The sequence below is a fragment of the Platichthys flesus genome, chromosome 4, assembly GCF_949316205.1.
Source record: "Platichthys flesus chromosome 4, fPlaFle2.1, whole genome shotgun sequence".
Lineage (NCBI taxonomy): Eukaryota > Metazoa > Chordata > Actinopteri > Pleuronectiformes > Pleuronectidae > Platichthys > Platichthys flesus.
Genome location: NC_084948.1, coordinates 6,301,018 through 6,324,311, shown reverse-complemented (window position 1 = coordinate 6,324,311; position 23,294 = coordinate 6,301,018). Strand labels below are relative to the sequence as shown.

At 41.4% G+C, this 23,294-nt stretch overlaps 1 protein-coding gene across 1 annotated transcript; it reads right to left on the bottom strand.

Annotated features, from left to right (window-relative positions):
• Positions 1 to 3: 3 nt before the first annotated feature.
• On the bottom strand, positions 4 to 5,228 carry mrps22 (mitochondrial ribosomal protein S22). The gene is made up of 8 exons (XM_062385510.1): positions 5,081 to 5,228; positions 3,976 to 4,124; positions 3,717 to 3,881; positions 3,243 to 3,386; positions 2,416 to 2,499; positions 2,031 to 2,176; positions 1,160 to 1,268; positions 4 to 574 (listed from the first exon to the last, which is right to left on the bottom strand). The coding sequence occupies exons 1-8, from the start codon at positions 5,205 to 5,207 to the stop codon at positions 482 to 484; spliced, it is 1,017 nt and encodes a 338-aa protein (XP_062241494.1). The 5' UTR covers positions 5,208 to 5,228; the 3' UTR covers positions 4 to 481.
• Between the last annotated feature and the right edge of the window lie 18,066 nt (positions 5,229 to 23,294).

The window sequence follows — 23,294 nt, the reverse complement described above, 5'->3', positions numbered from 1 at the left end:
CACATACGTACAAAGATCTTTATTTCGTTATGTACATCATAAGGGCCTGAGACCCGAATGTTCTCCACTCTTTTTGTCTGTCTACACATTTCTGAGGGTCTAAACCGTGGTCGCAAACCGTACACATGTTATAATATTTTGTGTCTTGTGCATGAAAAGTAGTTTGGCCTACTTTTATGAAAAAGGACCAGATTTTATATTTCAGGTTTGACTATGAGCTCCACATGTAGAACACATACAGATAATGTCTCTACATGTTGTACTGACAGACTGTTCATTGGACAAGATGATTAAAAGCTTTTTCTTTTCAAATTGATGGCTCTTTGGAGACAGAGTTATTTTTTCAAGTCGAGGAGCACATGTAACTACTCTTTGACCCCAAACAGTTAATTAATAGACAATTCTGTCAGTCCAATCTTTCAGGAAATGGTTCCCGGTGCTCTTCATTGAATTTGTATATTTCAGTCTAGGAGTGGGTCAGTCAAGCAGCAGATCCTTCAGCAGCCGTCTGTTCGTACGCCTGCAGGGCCAGTTCAATGTAGCCCGACCTCTGGGACTCCATCTGGGCATAGATCTGCAGGAACAAGGGTCAGAGGTCAGCAAAATGGAGGAATCTAGAAAAGGGTCACGGCAATTACTTTGAGGTTAAGGCTGTGCATTTAACTGTTCCAAGACTAAAAATCACGATAAAGGTTTTAGTGGCAGACTTGAAAAACAGAAAGTGCTCCAAAATCGACCATGACTGAACGAGAGTTCTTGCGTGACAATGGCTGTAGCAGACACACACCCGTGTCTCCTGCTGCTAACATTTCACATTAAAAGGCTGTCATTCTCAATGTCCCTCCTCGCTGCTTCAAGGCTGATGGGCTGCGAGCGCTAATAAGACCTGATGTGTCCCGAGCCTGGCCCCGCAGTTCCCACGCTGCAGAAAAAGTCAAACCTCCCACATGAGAAACCTTAGATGGGACGGCCTTGACTTGACCTCTCGAGAGCTACCTGACTCCTGATGAACCACATTGCCTCTGAGACACAACTTATGTGACCTGTACGATTTCTGGATCAAATGGCGATGTTTTATATATACACACACACACACCCGCAGCTGAGTGAATCAAAGTGTAAAAGAAGAGCAAGTAGTTCAGGGTTGAGCTGTTCTCACCTTGAGCAGGTCAGTACCAGTGGCCTGTTTGCTGGCAGCCTCCTGGGCTGACTCACTGTTGGGGTGGACCATGTGGAACAGAGACACTAGGCTCACAGCATCCTTAAACCTGGAAACAGATAAACCCACACATTAACACAGGCTACATACACAACTACATTTGACTTTTAAAATGCATCACTGAAATCCTGTGAATTTTTGGGGAAAACGGAGAAGTTTCGCTTCCAGATTCCTGGTTGTTATTAGTCCCGATTTGCCTAAAACCCTTTCACAAAAACAGAGTAGTGCGGACGTAGCCACATGTACACACATGGATACTGGTGGCTTACATCAGAGGAAGGCATAGCTACAGTGGTATGGCCTAACTAAGTTTAAACTTGGGTAATGTACTAAAGAAAATAAATGTCAGATTTCCGAGTCTGAACATTAAGAACAAAAATAGTCCCTCAAACCTGTATTAAACATTTAGGCATTACTTTCACACCTCCTCCGGCTATCATCTGGTGATGAATTTGCCTCCAGAAGCAACGGCTAATGTTTTTGGGTGTTTCAGGCGAACAGAGCAGATTTTCAGGCAACCGTTACTTTTTGTAGGTGATTTAGGTCCAGACAACATTTCGGCTCATCTCATCAACAGCTATCTGCATATGAATGCAGGTGAATTAAACAGCTAAAGCATTTCAGTCAATGTGTTCGACCTCTTTAGCTCTCCACAAGAACCGTTAACCAACCAAAGCCTGCTCAAACTGGACTGGTTCAACTAGAACCAGAAAGCAGAAGGCTTCCAGCCCCAGTATCTTACTCCTCGGCAACAGGCTGTATATTCACATGAAAAAATCTGTTCATAGAGATTAACCTCAGACAAACTCACAGCAATCTCTTCAGCATGTCCACCAAGAGCCCGTCGACCCTGCGAGCGTTGACCAGGTACCAGGCCATTCCTCCGAAGTGTCTGGTGGAGCACAGCAGCTCGTACTTGCCGTGCTTGTCCAGGTCCTCATAGGCGGCAGCGTGCACCTAAACACCAGGAGGAGATTCATTACACACTTCATGGTCATTTTCTCTCGTGTGCAATCATTCAGCACAATGGTCTTCACATGAAATTCAGAAACTTCCAAATCATCTTCTCCTTCCATTTGACCCTCTGTATCAGATGACCGAAAGAAAATATGGAAATTTCATGGTTGCACAGAGTGCGTTCTCTCAGTGGAGGTGGTGATCGGGTCAAAATACCAAGAAGCTCAATGTCATCTTACCCTGATGTATTCTGAGGAGTCCGGCTCAAACTGGACCAGACACAGGTCCAACACGTCCTCATGCCGGTCCTGACTAAACACCATCTAACAGAGAGAGAAGATAAACTGATTAGATACAGAGCTTTGCAGTTTCTTTGCCCAAGTGGGTCTTTCTTTCAGGACAGTGTGGGTGTTCACAGATCTCCCTTTACAATACACCTCTGCCTCACTGTCAGGGAGGATAACCTATCATTTCTCTGGATTAACAGCAGAAAAAGTATGGGTGATTTTCAATTCTTTGTGTTTGAAAATGACACATCCATGTCAGAAATGTGTATTTGCTCCTATCCTGCAATATACTAGACAACAGATTACCAAAACATCATCTACTGGTCTCACATACTATATTGTAGTCATAATATAGTAGTTAGTTAATAAAGGAATTATGGAATATCGATATATATATATGTATTCAACAGAAAACTAACCTTTTAAGATTAAAAGTAGGAGATTTACCAACGCAATAATTAATGTTAAATGAATTACATGCAACAGTGACCCAGATCAGCACTACATACTCAGCCAAAGCAAATTTACTTTAAGTGGCAGGGATGGGTATCATCGACATTGATACTTCTCACAACTACACTTATAATAATAAACTATACTTTCCACAACAATCAGTCAAAATGTATGCTATGGAAAAGTTCTATAGCAGGAGATTGAGGAAATCATGAGGTAGAGGAAAGAAAGACACAACCGCTGGTACTGTTTAAGTGAGGAAGGGATTAACAAGAGCCTAATATGATCCAGAAATATAAATATGATAATATTTTGACATGTCCTACCTTCATATTCTCTTCCTTGAAGATGAGGGGGGCTGTGAGCTTGCGTCCCTCCTTGGGGAAGTAGACCTGAACCAGTCGGTCTCTCTCATCCCAGCTCGCCTTCCGAAGGGTCCCGTCGGGCTCCCGTACAACGATGAACCTCTCCTGGAAACACACAGCATGCACAACATGAGCCATACAAAACCGCTGAGTCAACAACAGAGTACACAAACGATCGTTAAACAATGATACACATACTCGATCAACTTAAATTCATGTGTTTGAGATATTTGTTATCGACATCATCAATAACATGAGTGAATAACACATTAAAACAATTTAAAAACTGCTATAATCAAACAAGTTTCTGACATTTAAATGCAGATCTATATGATGTTAGCGTCTGTAAATAAAATACACAAATTGACTGACTAATGTGCTGTGCACACATATTAACAGCAAAGTGCGTGCGTGTATGTGTGAGTGTGTGCGTACCCTGTGTGGGATATTGTATGTGATGTCTGTAAAGACAAATTTAGCCGTGTCCATGCCCTCCAGCATTTTATCCTCAGCCAGAACATCACTGATGGGCTTCCTCTCCGGCAGGACGGGGGGCATCTGCAGCAGCTTCTTCGCCTTCTCCGTGGCTCCCATGACGGCCTGGAGAGAGAGACAAGTGACTGGATGACGTGAAGTATTCCTGTAACGTGTTTTGAGACTGACAGGGGACGTTATGGTGTATTTAAAAAGGCACCTGCTCCACTTGTTCGTCAGTCATGAGTTTGTATGTGGGCGGCTTCAGCTCCTGCAGGATGGGTCGGAACACTTTCTGCAGGTCCAGGCCCGTTATCCTGCTGAGGATGTCCTGCACAGCTGCATCTGTGAACTGGGGCCTAGCATTGCCTGAGAGGCCAGTGGAGGAAATCACACTAGTTAATGGTTTGTACAATGTACAGATCTGCGTAAGTAAAACACTTGTTTACCTTCTGTGCTCTTTTAAAACGTGTTAGCTGTGGTATGGTCAACACTGGAATGGAGCTATAACGAGTTAGCTTTAGCTTTACTAAACATTGCTACAGTCCAAACTCTTCCCAGGTAATGCAATGTTTAATTGTTGATACGGAAAAAAGTAACACAGTTAAACATAACCTCTTACAGTTCGAAGAAAATAATACCACAGACACAGATAGAAAGATGGAGGACGTCTCTCCACTTCCTCCCACTATCCACGAATGAAGCTAAACTATCCCGAATATGAACACTGCCATTTAAAACCTTTATAACCAGAGTCTGAGCATGACTCTTTTCACTGTGTAAACAGAATACTTCCTATCAGTACCTATGGGATTAAAATCTCTACATTTGTGGTTTTATAACAATGCCATTATAGCTTAAAACCATGAATACCATGTCTTTATGATTTCATCTAGAGGTCCTTGATTTAAATCAAGATTAACCCATTTTCCCATATTTGGTATTTAGACAAAATACAGTGATCAGGATGGATGCTGCTCAAAATAATTACATTTTGTTAAGTAAAGAATATTATTAATATATATATATATATATTGTTTTCCAGCAGCTTTATGACACGTGTGTCCCCTAAACACAGGTGTTAAACTCTAGCTCATGGACAACAGCAGAGCCAGATTTATAGAAAGACTTAAAATGGTTGTAAAATAGATTAAACAGTGTGTACCATGGGCGTCCCTCTGAATGTAGGTTATTTAAACTGCTCAGATGTGTGAGGGGAGTTTGGCAGCTGCAAGGCACGGAGAGGAGGAGGAGGAGAATGAAACCTGCTGCAAGGTCAGAGTCCCAGTGAAGAGTCCCAGAACCGGAACCTGATGGAAACAAACCTGTGTCCTGAGCTCCGCCGCAGAACGTCCTGACGCCACATCTCATCAACGTGTGTCTGCTTCTCTCGACGTGTCTGATCCGGGAGCAGCTCCGGAACAAGCACCGCGCTGAGCTGAGCCCCGCCATGTTTGTTATTACCTCACCGTGACGACGTGACCTTTCACCTCACGCTGCTGCCGCTGAGCGCTCATGGGAAATGTAGTCTGTGTCAGTGCGTCCAGCCCATAGGCTGTCTGTTTGTTTTATTTATTATTAACAGTGGGTATTTTATCAGCAGAGGAAGAGAACAAACAAGAAGAGAAAGACCTGAAGTTCTCTCTCTTTCAATCTCTTTCTACATGTTGAAATGCATTCATTTTCTAATAAATAAATATTAAAAAAATCCAGATAGAGACACAATGCACCAAACGAACAGGGTAAGTGAAAAATATATATACATTTACATATAAATTGTATATATCTTTAAAAACGTGCACACTGAGGAATTTAGGAAATTAGTTTAATTGTTATCAGACTCCTATTGGTCCAAACCCGGAAGCAATGAAACACAAATAATGGATAACATAATTATAACATTAACTGTATACAAAAGGTTGATATTTATAACAATCACTCGTTAAAAAAAAAAAAACTAATATAACTAAATTGAGTTTCCAAGTTGACCACTAGGTGGAAGTATGCTACCATCTATACTGTAAATGCACAGTGCCTGCAGCTCCAGATCAGAGGTGAAGTATATTGCTCTCAGTGGGGGACACAATCCCCATTTAAAACACATTGTGTGTTTGTATTAAAGTCAGAGAGGCTTTTTTCCGTCTGTGTTTGATAAGTGGCTCAGCTCTGTGTAACCCAGACACATTCCTCACTTTGTCATTACAGTGTGTTCCTCAATTGGCTGATAGCTGTGTAATCATGTCTGGATGATAAGCAGTTACACACTCTGCTAATAAAGAAAAACACACTCCGAACACACACACACACACACACACACACACACACACACACACACACACTGCATATCCCTGTGTCTCTCAAAACATTCCAACGTACCCAGAGATTTCTATTAAACTCATCTCACACCAAATGTGGAGAGTGGGTAAAAATCATTTAAAAAGACAAAACCGAATTTAAACATGTTCATATTTATAGTGTTGGATACCCCACATTGAGGATATGATGCTATCTGATTATCACAGGCAAATGAAACCGAGTGTTGGTGTTTCTTCTGATTCTTTTCTTCTTTTTGAATTATGGATTATAATATTTTGTCATTTTAATAAGATAACCAATTTATTTCCAATAGAGTGAATATATTTTCAGTAACTCCATGACATAAAAATGGGGAATGAATTTATTCATTTCTTGTTGATTTTGTACCAGACAGGTATGCACTGCGTATTTACACAAAGTCTACATTTATATAATAACATGCTCAGCTCACTCATGAACGAGGTTTGCGTCAGATTAAAAAACCGCACAATGACTGAACAGATAAAAGCGTCACCATCTTACTGCATTGCTTTTCGGTGCAGTTCATAAAGTTGATGTTAAGTACATTGCTGCAGAGCTTTTTAATCTTCCCTGTCACTGATTCAATCATTGACACATAAAACTGAACCACACGTTATCTTTGCGTCACAGTCACATCCAAATTCCACTAGAAACTAAACCACGTCCATAAAGTGTTTGGTTCATGTTGCAGATTTTTCTAGATTACCAGCAAAGGATATTGATCTTTTTTATTTTTAAAGGATTTATGAACCAGCAGCTGGTTTGCATCTTCCTTTCCGCTAACTACAGTAAAGTTTTTTTTATGATTTTTTTTCCTGACGCAAAACATAATTAAAGAGATAATAATTAAAGACTCATTTTAATGACAGCACAGCCATAGGCGGTTAAATTTAGTTTTTTGAAAGAGCAATTTATTTGAAAAGATATTTTCAGTGTTCGAAAAAAAATCGTAAACAATATTACTGACACTGTTATGTGGTGAGACTGTTTTGTGATGTACTGTTATCATGCTTAGATGCAGAAATCTCCAGACGTGTGAAGACTGGGCGACTAAAATATCCTCTTCTCTCCTGGAAATAAAAACTTCAATTTCTTGTTAAAAAACTGCCAAACCAATATCAAAGAAAAGATGTGATTGAAGTGAAGTGTCTCCCTGACTGTACTATTGCTATGTGAATTAACCCGTCCCTCTTTTACAATACTCTTTTTTATAATATAAACACTGTTACATATACATTTAAATATTGTTCATAGAGAATTTGTTGGGGATTATATTGAGGGACTATAGTGAATATTATATATACATATATATATAAATAAGTGGAATGGTGTATGAAGAAACAGCTCTGTCCAGTTTGACTCACTGATGTGTTTTTAATAGTTTTTTGGAAATATACATCAATATATTGTTTTGAACTTGTCATGATACTTGTTAAACATAACAACCATTTTGAATAGAGACTTATCCTTATCCTAAGTATTAGGAAGATGATGATTTAAAGGAAGATTTCTATACTGTGTCAATTTTGAGAACATAAACTGAGTGAGTACAGATGTTTTTTCACATTAGATGATCATGATGTCTTCTCTCTGTCTTCAGAGACACCCCACCACCACCACCACCACACAGCCCTGGAGATCATTAATAATACCTCCTGTGCCACGCACAAACCCCTCCTCCTGGATCTTATTTCCTATCTCCCCCCCTCACCCATCTCCCTCCTCCAGGCCCATGACTCCCCCACTAATCTGCAGTGGGATTTAGATATTAGGAGGACAGATGGAGGTGTGGCTCGGTCGGTAATGAGGTGAGCAGTGGTAGCGAGTCCGGAGGCCCAGACACCGGCGAAACGACGTGTGGATTGAGCTGTAAGAGGCCCCAACACAACCAGATGTACACAGCTGTCATGCTGCTGACAGAAGGTAATCCTGCGACCCCAGCCCACAGAGAGAGAGAGAGAGGGAGAGAGAGAGAGAGAGAGAGAGAGAGAGAGAGAGAGAGAGAGAGAGAGCGAGAGAGAGAGAGAGAGAGAGAGAAGGGGACCATCTATCTATCCATGATAAACCCCAATGAACCTATAGGTATGAAATGTGAAATCTTTGCTGCTGAATTGGAATTTCCCGTCACCTCCTGAAAAGAGATTGAATTGACCCTGCACTGGATCCACATGCACATATCTACTTTCTCACACGCACACGCACACACACACACACACACACACACAGACCATATGAAAATGTTATACTTCATGCTCAATGAAACTAATGTCATATTCAGATGGAGAAAATATATTATTCTGAATCCTGCCTATGTAAGGAGACATAACACCAATTTCCAGTGTGGTTTCATGTGTTTTTCTGTCAGATTTTCCATCCCTGAAACAAGGTCAGAAACCAAGTCAGACAAATAGAATGAAAAAATAGATACGAATTTTGTACTCACTAAATAATTAAAGTTTGTATAAGCACTAATATCCTTGTATTAAACTAATGATAAAGATATTTAAGTTTGAACGGCTTCTGAGACTGAAAATCAGTTTAAATGCAAAATGTAACTGGAAAATATCTAAGAACATTTACTACTGCACTTCAGCACACATATAAGGTACTTGTACTTTTGCTCCATTACATTTTAGAGTGAAAAGTTTCACACAACATATTTCATTAACTTATTAAATATTATTATATGCAAGATGTTTAAGGGGAAAATAGCCATCACAATAAAAAAAATAAAAAGTTAACCTTAGCCCAAACAGCTGCAATATCAAAATGCAACTTATATGCTAAAGCATCAACAATAATAATATGCAAATAAAAAATAGAATAGAAAGAATAACATTACATATTACAATATTAATAATAATAATGATGTAAGATTAACCTCCGCAAAAAAATATTCTACATAAAAGCTGTGTTTACTATGTAAACTTATTTTTAGTAAAAATTTTAATACTCAACATTTACTTGCAATTGCGTTAAGTATTAAATATTAACTGCTTTATTCAATCCAAATATTTGAGTCGTTCCTGCAGACGCTGCTCCTGCATCAGTGAATAGGTTGAGTGTATGAGTGTGTGTCAGTGTGACTGGGAGCAGAAGGAAGTTGAGAGGTGAAACTTGAGCGTAGACGGGGGGCTGGATGGAGGTGGAGGGGTTCCGTGGGTAAAGGGGGTGTAAAGGGTGGTGGGCCGGTAGGTGGATGAGTGGATGGTTAGGTGAGCGGTAGTGGGGCACTCTGGGAATGACTCGCCACATATGTTTATTTAGCTTTCTGCGCGTTGGATGGGTTCAGAGCCGGGTGAAACGGAAAGGTGTGTACACGTGTGTGTGTGTGTGTGTGTGTGTGTGTGTGTGTGTGTGTGTAGAGGATGTCTATCCTCAAACAACTGGCGTATCAAATATGTGGGATGGAACAAGTAACTTCATTTTAAGTTGCTGTGAATTCAGCACCTTGTTTCCATCTCTGGTTGATGGGAAGTGATGGGGTCACTTTGAAGTGGTGTGCAAAAATGGTGCAGACAGTAGTTCATTTCAATACTGGAAATCATTCAGGTTATAGTATTGCTGCTATTCAATATAATAATCCTATATATTAATCATGTTTGGTTGACATTTGCTTCTTGTCTTTGTTCAGTGTCCAACAGTCCTCACTGCTGCATGTGAAAACCTATTTATAAGGGTTTCGAATATATGCAAATATTTAATCAAAAACCAAATCACAAGTAGAACTATGGTGAAATAAATGAAAACATAATAAAATAACTATCGCATTCTTTTCTAACACAAACACACATAGATTTTTTTAACTCTAAATCCAAATACACACCTGATTACTGCGTTTGTGTACATACCAAAAAATAATTCAGGATGGGTAGTGCTGCATTAAAAGAACAGACACAGAGCTCTGGAAGGGTATTTAACAGTTACATATTTGCGTGGGTCTAAACAAAGGAAATATCATCATAATGCAGGAGAACATTATGGGGTTATCTCCTCTTTAAATTATCCTCAAGATAATTGAGTAGAAATTTAAATGTTTTATGTGTTAAGACATACATATTGTTAGGTTGCTATATTTCTATTCATAGAATCTGTCACTTAAATCTGTCTTAGTACTATGTTAAGTTCTAAGACAAACTGCAGGCAACGTTGATGCAGCTCGTCAAAGAATTTGAAGATTGCTGTGTGCGTACGTGTGTGGGTCTGTGTGTGTGTCTATGTGCTTGTGGTGCGCACCTGTGTGTGAGCTGTTATGGCTTGAGAATGGGCACTCAAGGCCAGTCCTACTCTCCTCCCAGTCTTTGAAGAGGAGTGGGGATGGGAGAGAGGGCAAACAGAAGGCCAGAGGAGACGCAGTGATAGGAGAAGTGAGTGGGAGACAGAGGAGAGGAAAGGAGTGAGGGAGGGGGCACAGTGACATTACCTCCGACGACCTTGACGACCTCTCTCAGAAACAAAGTTTTTAGGAGATAGTGAATGTGGAGATTGTTAATAGCTTCATGTGAATAATGAAACAAATTTTTCTAGCTGAGTTTATAGATTAATAAAAGTGGAACACATTGTGGTCTCATTCAGCTTCAAAGTTAAAAACTAAACCAAAATCCTTTTTCAACAGAAAATCAAGTGCCATAATATTATTTAATCCGTTTAATTCCATCTCTTTCTCATAATCCAGTTTCAGCAACAAATTCCTGAAATGGGATAATTCAGTCAGAGTGCACTGGCATGTTGCCTCCTCATTTGAAACTGACAGTGTAGAGACAGGAAATCAGGGAAGACAGAGAGAGACATTGGTGTGTCTACATAGGTCTCCTGCTGGAACCAGACCGGGGATGGTGAGGTCAAATGGTTTGTGTCTCAACCACTGGACCACCAGGACACTGTGAGTGGAATAATCATAATCAGTTGACTAAATGTTGATTAAGATGGAGCACGACGTCCTGCCTTTGGGCGTTTTAACCATTAGAGATGGAAAAAGAGAGAATAAACAGAATCTGAAAGAGTGAAGACACGGGCACAGGAAAAGTGTGCATTCGAATGTGTGTGTGAGTGTGTGTGTCTCAGAAAAAGGGGGCTGTGTGCAGGGTCAAAGTCGGGGAATGCAGGAGGAACCTTCGCTTACTGCAGCAGAGTTCACCTGCACTGAATGACCTTCACTGACCTCCATCCATCTGTTTATATTCACTGATTTATGCCCCCCTCTCTCTCTCTCTCTATATCTCTCTCTCTCGCACGCACGCACACACACGCACACTGGTTCATTGAAACTGGTACCTCCTAAAGTAAATTGGGGATTGATTTGAAACTATGATCTCATTTATTGATTTGGGCTCCTTTCAGTATTTTGTCTTTACTGCAAAGGTAATACTGATGATACATGAAAGAAATTGTGCGTTTTGGTGAGTAAGACTGGTCCTTAGCTGGAAACAAATGTACGATCACACCAGGTTTGCCTTCTAACAACCGGGCCACAAGGAGCACTTTGGTTTCGGTTAAATATATCTGTTGGTTATTAAAATATTCTAAATAGATAAGGACACATATCGTGCATAAACTACGTTTCTTCATCAGAAGGAACAGAGCTGGAAAGTAACTTGGTTACCAGGAAGTGCATAAGGTCTCATATTTTTAAGAAATGTCTGAAGTGACCTTTAGTCACATGTGTCTGCTTCTCTATGGCCAATCAGCTTGAGACGGTTTCCATTCGATAACTAACAGTAATCCTTATACTGATTGATTTAAAAGTGCATTCATTGAGTGAATGACTAAGTGTGGAAAAGTCACTTAGGTCAGACATAGCATTAGAAGTTGATTCATCAGATTTAAATAACCCTGCACTTCATCTTTATGATGTAGAAGAGAAAAGTTTTTATTTTAACTTCAAGCACACATATGATAGCTATAATAACTTCATTTAAAGAGCACTTACAAACACAACATACAAAGGTATGCACAACAAGAAGCAAAATGGTTAAAATACAAAGTGCTATCAAAATTAACAAAGTATATCATTATAAATGATAATAGGAATAAAAGACCATTAAAATGAAATTCAGGAAAAAGCAGTTATTAGCTGAGACTTTACTACTCAGACTTATAACATCAGGCAGTTAGTTGTGCACCTACAAATATTGTGCATGAACAAAAAGTTGGTACACTGAGTGAACCTGTTCTCATTCAAATTCTGTCTGATCGTCCCAGCACTTTCCTTTTTCTCTTTTAATGTTGCTGCATCCTCAGATCTCAGTTAATACTTAATTGAGCACAGTTTGAATGCACCCGTCAGAAAAGCCAAACGGCAAAAAACTGGGCCCGAAGTTGTGATTTAATTATCTTTTAAGTAAGTACAGGTAGGGAGTACCTCACACGCAAAATGTTCAGTTACACACATAAGAACATGCACATGCTCACACTAACCTCACCCCAGCATCACCTTCATCCGCCATAGCCCCCTGCCGACACAAGCTGAAAGGCAAACCACCACACACACACACACACACACACACACACACACCTCTGCTGCATTTGTTTCCAACTAAGCCCCCAGCCGGCCGGGTTTACGGGGTTTACATGCAACGCGAGAAGCCACACACGCTCCCGCACATCCCCCCTCCTGCTCTTTCACTCTCACTTTGTTTTTTTTATAATTCAAAATTGGGGTGGGCAAGAGATGGGGTGACAGGGGGAGCGTGGCACTGATAAGGTAGCTAATACCCAGCTTTTTCAAGGGTCAAAGGTCACCTCTGCTGTGGGTGGTGGTTGGGGTGGTGTGTCCATTTTTGGAGAGGGGGGGAAATCCAAGGATGGTCTTCAAGGACCATTTCTATTTTTTTAACTTTCAAGCAAAAAGCCTCAGAGAGAAAATTGTATTTGTCAGTGACAGTAACAATTATCAAAGTCCCATAGCAGCAGGAAATCCAGTGGGGCTTCTGATCTGCCCCTGCACTCAGACATCAGACAACACACACACACACACACACACCCACAATCTTTGGCACACACTTGTCACCACTAAATCGGCCTGTTGATTGAGACAGCCTCTAATTTTAGCCGCAGACCTCCAGCTCCCGACCAGCAGCCCTTTTACATCCCAGGTCCGGTTGGGAATAGGCGGAAGAAAAGGTGATTTATAACTGTCATGTCTGTCACGACAGGATCGTGCACGCTAGGGGAGGGGCTGCTGCGCTGACGCTGGGGGGGGAAATGAAGTTACACGCAAGATGCTGACAGCGACTGTTGTTGTTGTTGTGCAAGGAGGGGATTGTCTGGTGTGTGAATGCTGCTGTATTGATCACAGTCGCACAAATAGTTTAATGTTTATGCAACACACAGATATTACTGGAGACTGTTTACACGACATGACACGCACTGATGGAAATTCACTGAGAAAAACCATGGGTCCCACATGGGTGAATAAATAACAATATCCATTAAATGAAAGGCATCGGTGCAGATTAGTGCAAAAACCAGAGCAGGTCAAATAATGTGTGACTGTGGTTCTCCTCCGAAGCAAAGAAGTTAAAACCTGTTTCCACATGTCCACAAAGTTTCCACATGTCTTTAGATAAGATAATACACTGACTAGTGTATTTATCATTCATCATTGCAACATATTATCAAAAGTGTTCTTTCACCTCTTGACCTGTTTGCTCCTCCCCTCCTCTCTATGCCCACACATACAGTGTTGTAATACAGTGAACCCAATAAAGCTGCTCTCAGTTATTTTTCTACGAGTTTGGAATAGTGACTGAAACGCGGCCCGTTAATACGACATGTGACTTCCAGGCTGCTGCTCTAGGAACCTGAGTTTATAACCACATCATCACAGACATGAGTTCAAACAACTGTGCTGGGACTTCTGCTGCATAGTTACGGGAAAAAACGGAGGAAGTCAGGAGCTCATTCACGTCACTGACTACGTATGTGCAGCTCCAGTCTGACTCTAGACTTTGTTCTGGATTAGACACTATTCTGATCATGATGTCTACCTGAGTGACTAATAGAATATTCCATTCATATATATAATGTCTACTGTTTTTGACTGAGAGGGAGACGCCAGTTCATTTCAAAGATCAAAAGCCAATGGGAGAACCCCAACACTGAGCAGGTCACCATTTAGTCCGTGACAGATATTTGCGTTTATGAAGCTGGTTCCACTGTTGCGGTCCAGAGGAGAGGAAGATAGAGGTGGACACATGTGTTCTGACTCCTTGATAGTGAAGCTGTAGGCTTTGTGTCTGACTGTACGTTGATCACACACACACACACACACACACACACACACACACACACACACACACACACACACACACACACAGTTTCAGGTCGCACATTCTGTCATTCTTCTCAGTTTTCCTTTCTTCTTTTTCTTCCTATCAGTCTACCCCCACTTTCAGCTTTACCTTGAACCAACTCTTCTTCCAGTAACTGCCACAATGTTTTGGAATTGATCCTGGACGAGACCCCACCACTGTCACATTAAAGGCTCTTCATGGCCTGGAAGCAGATTAGATCAAGACTTGAAGAGACAACGGGTTTTTTTTCTTTGTTCAGAGAAATGCTGCAATATCATGAGCTGAGCTGACCCAGAACCCCACATCTGCAAAATCATTTTCTTTTTTTTCTTTGTTTTGAAAACTCAATTATTTTGTAATAAAATCACATTTTAATCGGGCAAACATATCCATTTATGTATAGGTGTGTGTCTCTGCATGTATACATGGAGTTTATGTTATTCAAACATATATAAATGTTTTACTTTCTCCTATATATTTTAACTTTATGATATAATACTTTACCTAATGACACAGTTATCAGTTTGTCTTGAGCCTACCCTTTGAACAGCACTTTGCAGTTTTAGTTATCTCTACTTATTAGTATCATTATCATTTAAGATCACATATGCTCGAATTAATGTGTTGGGATTTTTCTTCCAGGATCCCTCCACACTGGTACTGTGCAAGAGTCGATATCCTGCACAGAGGAAAGACCACTAGAGGGCGTCAGGTCAGAGGGCCAATAGTGGTAAAAGAACCTGATTTCTAAAGATACTCCAGGGCACCTTCAAAATATTGTGGGGAAAAGGATTTACCAGAATTTGAAAGAGCCATAAAGCTTTCAAATCTTCTTCCGTGCATTTTGTTTTAATTTTACATATTATTTTCAAGTATCATAATGTTTCTCCATTTATGTTTGGCTCAGATGTCCTGAGGGCCTACACCAGAGGTTCGCAGCCTTTTCTGGCTCATTACTCCTTCCAGTGAAGTGAATCAACTCTTTGTCACTGGTCAGCAGCTGAACTCACGTGATTATTTTCTTTGCGTTATCTGGATCCATTCAGTGTAGTGAAGTAACTGAAATTTGCTGGTATAGTCGTATTCAAGAACCAAGAAAGTATTCAAGAAATTCTGGAAAAATGACCGCACAAAATGATGCACAAATATAAAAAAAAATATTTTTTTTGGAAGTTGAATACTTGTTACTTTCGTTACTTCAGATATAAACAAGACCTTTGTGGTAATTGTCATCAGGATGTTTTGACTGGAAACAGTGTGAGGACGAGTGTAATTGTAGGTTTTCTACATGATAATGATAAATGTTTCATCTTTACCATAGCGGAGATGTTTAAGTGTAACGTCACAAGAGATTTCACACTCACATTTTGCTCCCTATTACACATCCAAACATCACTCACCCGCTCTCTCTCTCCCTCTCTCTCACGTGCACACCCCCACACACACTGCACCTATTTATTGGATTGCTCGTCAGTGCCTAGAAGGGTTTAATCTTAATTAGCAACCAACATTAAAGATGTTTGGACGTGTCTGTCAGCACCAATCACTCAGAGCCGAGCCGGCGTTCGAACCAATCAGGCACAGTTGACCTCGCTCCTTTGATGATTACCCAGTTAGCACCTGTTCAGGCGGCCACAGGTGAACTCATGTCAGGACGCCGGGACAGGAAGTGATAGGAGCATGGACATGAACGTGATGCAGAATAATACTAAACTTTGAAATGTACATATTACAAAAAGTAATTTGGTAAGCTGGACCTCAATGTACAGTGTGTGTGTGTGTGTGTGTGTGTGTGTGTGTGTGTGTGTGTGTGTGTGTCCATCTGTGTGTGTGTGACCTCAGCCGGTCCACCAGGATGTATCTCCAGCCCTGCAGATTGTGTGTCCGTCCCCATGTGAGTGGGAGGCTCCGGGCGTTTGATGTGGCTGACAGTCATCTCTACCACTGGCCTGAGATCAGCAGCCATGGACCGCAGAGGCAGAAAGGTCAGTTGCCAAGCCCGCCGCTTGGGTTCTCCTTGGTCACATGACCCAGGTCACGTGACCCAGCAGGGGCAGCCAATAGTGTTGCTGCCCTCGCCTCCTCATGCGGTGGGAAAACATTCCAACAGCTGGCCTCGGACTGTTCCAGAAACATCTGCAACGTCCGCCGCTGGTGAGAACCCCCCCACCCTCCCTTCGCCGCTTCGGAACATAACCTTATGATAATAGAGGTGCCGGATTAGGAATGATATTGACCCCCCGCCCCCTTCACCCTCTCATCCCTTCTTTTTTTTCTCATCTGCAGTATCCATTGCCCTTGCATCCCATGATGCATTTCCAAAGGTTGTGGGAGATGTTTTTAAGAGCCCCTCATCATTTCAGCCTGACGAACTGTGTGGACTTATCTTGCGGGTTATTCCTTATCTCAAAGCGGCTCGGAGTGTTTGTGCATGTGTGTGTGTACCGGAGAGCGCTCCATAGCCTTTGACATATTGTTAATTTGAAGAATGTTTGAAGTATGATGCAACATCAGCTGCTCTCACTTAGCTTTGAGCTGCTTTCCTCTGAAAAGTCCCCTCTGGTCTCAGATTACCACAGAGACAGCACTATAGTACTACACAGTGTATAACTGCACTTTAAATGCCTTGTTAATAGTTCACACTGTAACATGCACACATAGTGGGATTCACTTGACGCTTGCCGAGTGTTTATTTAAAGAGACAAAAAATTCCCGGGCATTCCGAATTTTCAAATTCCAAAATGTGGAATAGATAAGATCCATATCTGTTTTGGAAATTTGTGCTCGGCCAGTTCACAAGCGAGGCGCAGTCTCCAGCTCGGGACTGTTATGAATAACGCTCAGTCGGGTTCTGTGGACAGCTTCTTTGTTGTGATGTGGATGTTAGCATAAGTGGGTTTCGGTAAAACAGTGTTTTCCCAATTTTCCAAAAGCTGATGGTGGAAGTGTGCGGTGGAGATCATTTTGTTTCTATTGGGTTTCATTTGTTTCTGTTCCTCATAACCTGGCGGAAGGCGGTGCACTAAACCTCTTCATCCTCTTGTCATGATGTAATATGAAGGGGTTTATGTTCTCTCTGATTGCAACCAAAGCTCCGACCGGCCCATTGTTAAGGTGAAGTTTTGACAAGTTGCATGTTCGGCGCGGGGCAGTCCGAAAAAGGTGTTGCTGCACTCTACCCTTGACATTACCCCTGACTCATGGAAGACATTGTTTCCTCGTTCACACTCTCTTCCTTCCACATGGGGCTCCTTTCATTCTCATCACTTTCCTCCGTGCATGAGCTCATTTGTCCATCTACCTCTGTGACTGGCCTCTGTCCATGCCCATCCTCCCCTGCTGGTGCTCTGCCAGCGCCTCAACGTATGGTACTTGAGGATCAGTTGGAAATTTACATGAGCAGCCGGATAACTGCTGATGCTGGAGTTTGATAAACAAGAGAGGACAGGATTCATGGCGCCTCGACAGCCACGCTGCGGCTCCAGAGAGGACGTCAGGCAGAACGGAGCAGAGTGGAGCTTCACCTGGGAGCTGGTGTGATCAGAGCAGATATATTTAGAAATACATTTGCATAGCAAAGCTCTTAAAGCTCCACCAGTAGAGTTTGTTCAAGCACAGCTAGTGCCTGTGTGAGTGTTTATATTTGTGTTAATGCCCAGTGGACTTTGTCATTCTTTGCCTTGTGAGGATAACTCCACCAGATTAAAGCTGAGCTTTTCACTCCCAGTTTGTCTCTGTGTCACTATGAAGAATGCAACAGGAGATTTTCCCATTTAGACGTTTTCAAAACACCAGGAACAAAACGATAACAACTTCCTTGGCATCTTCTACGTGAATTTTTTTTCATCCTGAGATATTTCTATTCTTCCAGTTTCAAGTCTGTCAAGCGTTAGAAAGCTCATCAACATGCCCACTCGCTCTCTGTGAATTTCCAGGAAATTTCCCTTCACATGTGGAAGCAGCTTAAGTAAGTCCACACATGCTCATGTAACCTGCACTGAAAAACAACTGGTGGAAATAGGTAATGTCATAATAATCTTTTATTTTATTTAATCTTTTATAATTACTTGATGCTAAAAAAAATATTATGTGTAAAATAATCTTGCATCCAGATCAAAATTATCTGAAAGCATCAATTAACATTTAGGAACTTTTCTGTAAGGGCTCGACGACTGTGGAATAACTGTCCACTGGGACGTGTCTTTTTTAAATCTCGTTTACAGACTCATTTTATTATATGGCTTCTCCCTTGAGTTCTTGTGTATTTGTGTGTATGTCATTTTTCTGTTTCAATGTCTGTAAAGAACTTTGTAAACTTGTTTTTGAAAAGTGTTATATAAATAAAGTTTGATTATTATTATTATTATTAACGTTACATATTCTTTTGTAACATCATACAGCACCATGATAATTGACAGATAACTGATATTCAATCAGAAATAAAAATGTATTTCAATACCCCATATTCACAAGGTTAGACATTATTAAAGTTAATAGTGAGTTATGAAATTAATTATTTCACTATTTCAACAAAGGTTTTATGAAAAAGATGTATTCACTGTATATGAAGCAAGTTTTTAAATACCAGATACTTCTTGTCTCTGTTACCAACCCCCCCCCCCCCCCCCCCCCTGCGCTGCTTGACTCCATCGTCACCCGTCTGTCTATCACATCACCAAACTTTGAGCAGTCCTAATTTGCAGTGGCATCGTCTTTGACCTCTCACCTACATGGAGTGACCTCGGGGTCTGCCCTCGTCTTTCAACTGCCAGCGCAGGTCCAGGCCCTGGAGCTGCCGGTCCCTGGGTCAGTGTGGATAAAAGCTCTCCACTATAGGAAAAGGAAGCAGCACATGTTGAGTTTGTTTTACATGGGGCTTAATGGATTCCCGCTTATGCATGCATGTGTGAACGTCCGCTTCCCTTCGCCGCTGGCCCGGCCGCGGAGACACGCGTGACCATGCACACGCATCGCACCAGGGGGGGCAGGATGGGCACCCGCTCATATGCCCACATCACCAGGGCACAGCAGAGGGAGGCGTGATGCAGGAGGGCAGACGGTTGCCCGGGCAGGCGCGCTGGGCACAATGGTAGGATGTGGAGTATTGTGTTGGGCCATGGGGCATTGGGGCGAGGGCTGCCAAGGGCGAGCATCATGGTTTGACACATGTGATGAGGCCGATGACTGATGGCAGTAGGAGCTGAACCTACTATGTGCATGTGGAAGTAGACCGGTACAGTGAGCTTGTTATCAGTTATGTCATCAGTGATATAATAAAGTCAGGAAGGAAAAGGATAAAAAGTTATGAGAGTGAAATATTGAGCAGATGCTGCCAAGATGTGTTTGACCGTGGCACTTTTTTTTTTGTTACAATTTTGCGGCTTCGATCCTCCTGAACTTAAATTTAGCACATTTCAACTGTCTTCAGCAGCCGTGTATAATTTGATAGGGCGACATGAATGGGAATGTAAGTTGGAGTGGGTTTGAATGTGGAATGTGCCACAGCCAATCAGGCGCCTCAATCTCAGGCTGACAGCCAATCAGGTCATGGCACTACAGGTCCCAGAGAGACCACTGAACTCAGCGCAGAGGACATTTCTGAAGAGATCATGAACTTTTCACTCCAGGAGATCTCTGCTTCCTTCTCTCCTTCCATAAATTGCTTTTCTTCTGTCGTAGAGAACTGCGTCTCCCTGGTAATTGTATTTTGCCTCATGCCAAAAAAATGTTTCTTCTCTCACCGCATTCATATCCCCCCCCTCTCTCTCTTTTTTCTGTCCGTCTGCCCCCCACCCACCCTTTCTCCCCTCGTCTCACTCCTTAGTGATGGGAAAAGAGCTGGAGCAGGAATTTCTGTGTCTGTGAGTGCTGTTCAGTTAAACAGAGTCATATAACATGGCTACGGTGCGTTCACATGCGCCTCAGCGTTGGGGCAGCGACAGCTATTTACATTAAAGAGCCCAGAGCGGGCAGCACTGGGGCTCCCAGGCCTCCATGGTTACATTAAGTGAAACAGAATCGGTCTAACCCGCACCACTCAACACTCTCTGTCTCTGTCTTCTCCTCCGTCCCAACAGTTTGTCCGTCTGCCTCCTTCTCTCACACTTTTTCCGTGATCAGTCTTCATCATGCTCTCCAAAGTCACCCAGGCATCGCACCATCATTTGGACGCCAATTCCATTTCCTCTTCCTCGCTCTCCAGGCCGCTCCTTCTCTGGCGGATGGTGGTAACCTCATCACCCTCGAGCAGCAACGGGCCACTGTACAAACTCGAACAGTCCTTGTGGAGCGAGCTTTCAAAACAACCGAACTGTTTTAGGCACCATCACATCTGTCACTGGTAAAACAGGCATCCTTCCTCTGGCTCCCTGCCACTCTCCCCTGCAGTCCGAACCCAGTACTGCAACATCTGGCAGGAGTCAGGAGCGCCACACCTCCACCTTTTTCTTTTTCACTTTTGCTTTTCATCTGCATTCACCCTGCATCTTCATCCTGCAGCTCAAAGACACATCCCCTTTTCTGATAGAAATGTAAAAGTGTAATTTCTAACTTCAGCCACTAGGATCTCTCAATGAAAACAATAACAAAAGATTATTGTTTTCTTCCCAGTGCAGAATCTTGGGAGTTGTTGTCTTCACCTCAGGTGCAAATCATGTTCATGAGGTGACGTATTAAATCTTTATTGATGTTACGAACCATTACGATTGACCAATATAAATAATTAAATGTAAAAAATAGTTGACTGTCTAACTGGCTCACTTGCTAGCAGTGTGTTTGTTCTTTGTCACACAATTAAAGGTGATCAACATTACATGTACTGTTACCTTGAATAAAATAATTTATCCTTAAAATAAATAAATAGCATAGCATGGGTCTAGTTTAAGAATTGTTATAAATTATATCTTAAAAATAACTGCTCAGCTTTTATATTTGCTTTCTTTTCGTGGGTTGACTCATGTGTGTTCAGGAAATATGAAGCATAAGTCAACACATTTGCTTAAGTTTGCAGAAAAGACAACCTGCCTCTAAAAGCATCTCTAAAGCGCTGGTTATTATTATGAGGATACCAGGCAACCACCTGAGTCCAGGAAGTCGTAGCACCAGGCAAAGAAATACTCGACAAAATGACAAACTAACTAGTGTACGTAGTGATTAGTGAGGGATTAAAATCTATAAGTACAATTTTATAATTAACACTGTCGGCCAGTAATGCAAAGGTTAGTAACACGTTGAACTAATTATGTTGTAAAAATGACAACTCAAATAAATGAATACAATTTGTTTATTTAGAAGGATCCCCATTAGCTCTATCCTAGGACAGAGCTACTTTTAGTGGGTTCCAGATTTAAGACATACATACAGATATCAAACATTTTAAAACAAACATTAAATACCAATATCAAACATTTAAAACATACGTTACATTATAAATATATGTTACATTATAGATATCAAAAGTTAATATACATAAAAATAGTGATCATATAATATTGCAGATATCAAAAATAAATTGAGTGGTTATGCAATATTACCTTTGTCATGATATAAAACACTGATATATATAATTCCATAGAATTGAAAACTGCAAACCATGTAAGAGAGTACTACTCCTTTATGTACAGTACCTCACCATCTATGGTCACAAGTATGCTTCTACCCAAGTGTTTCATTATTTGCTTTTTGAACCTATATTTACGATTCACGTTAATAATTTTTGTTGGTAGTAGGTTCCATGACTTCATGGCTCTGTCTCCCACGGTGTGTTTAAGAAAATTGGTTTTAGTTCTTGGGAGTTTAAACCTACCTTCTATTGCTCATCTAGTGGCATAGTTATGTGAGGCTACATTTTCATTTAGTTGCCTATACTGATCTGCTGGTGTTTTAGACAGCAAGAGTCGCCATGTTGATAAAAGAAGTGCAGCAGCCATCCTGTCTTCAACTTTTAGCCACTAGAAACTGGTATGCATACTCTGTATGCTGGTTCTGTAAGGACAATAAGAAATGCAATGCACTTACTTGTTCAAACTTAAACCAAAGAGGATGAACGTGACTTCCAGTAATCTACACATTGTCTTCTTAGCTGCCTTGCTGTCATTAGCAAGTGGAAAGACTACGTTAGGCCTGATATGGTCCCCAGAAAAAACTCCAAACTGTAGAAGGACTTTTTGTCCAACCACAGTTGTGTTATACACAGAACATGTGAGTGTGGGAGTTTTTTACAGTCACCCTTGTCGATGTAGGTCCGAGGAACAAATTTATTACATTACATTACATTACATGTCATTTGGCTGACGCTTTTGTCCAAAGCGACATACAATTAGTACACTCAACATTTATGAGTTACAAATGTGATGTAACCTTTAGTGTTGGGTTTTTAGTAAAGCAACATAATTAAGATATATGTAAGGAGTAATAACCATTACATAAGTAGCTTGCCCATGCTAATTAATGAGCTTTAGGTTCTGCTCATTGTGACCTTCATAGAGAACCAGCTGTTCCCGGCTCGTTTCCAGTCTTTCAGCTCAGCTCAATTAGACAGATCTCGTCTTTAGCTTCATATTGAACAGACAGAAACGACAGTGTTATCCAGCACCTCATACTTTCTGGAGGAGAGGGATAAAGATCTGATTCTTCCTGCTGCAGATGGTTGTCTCTCAGCCTGTAGCATCTTTCTCACTGTTTTAATCTGTTGATAATTTCACTCCTGAGTGTTTACACCTCCACTGATTCCCAGGATCTGGAAAAATTAGACAGGTATTGCTGTTGGCTGCTGTTGAAGGAGGCTCAGCCACGGCCAACTATCCCTCTCTCTCCCTCACACACACACACACACACACACACACACACGGCTGTACCTTATATTCAGTCGCTCAACACACACACACACACACACAGACACACACACTCG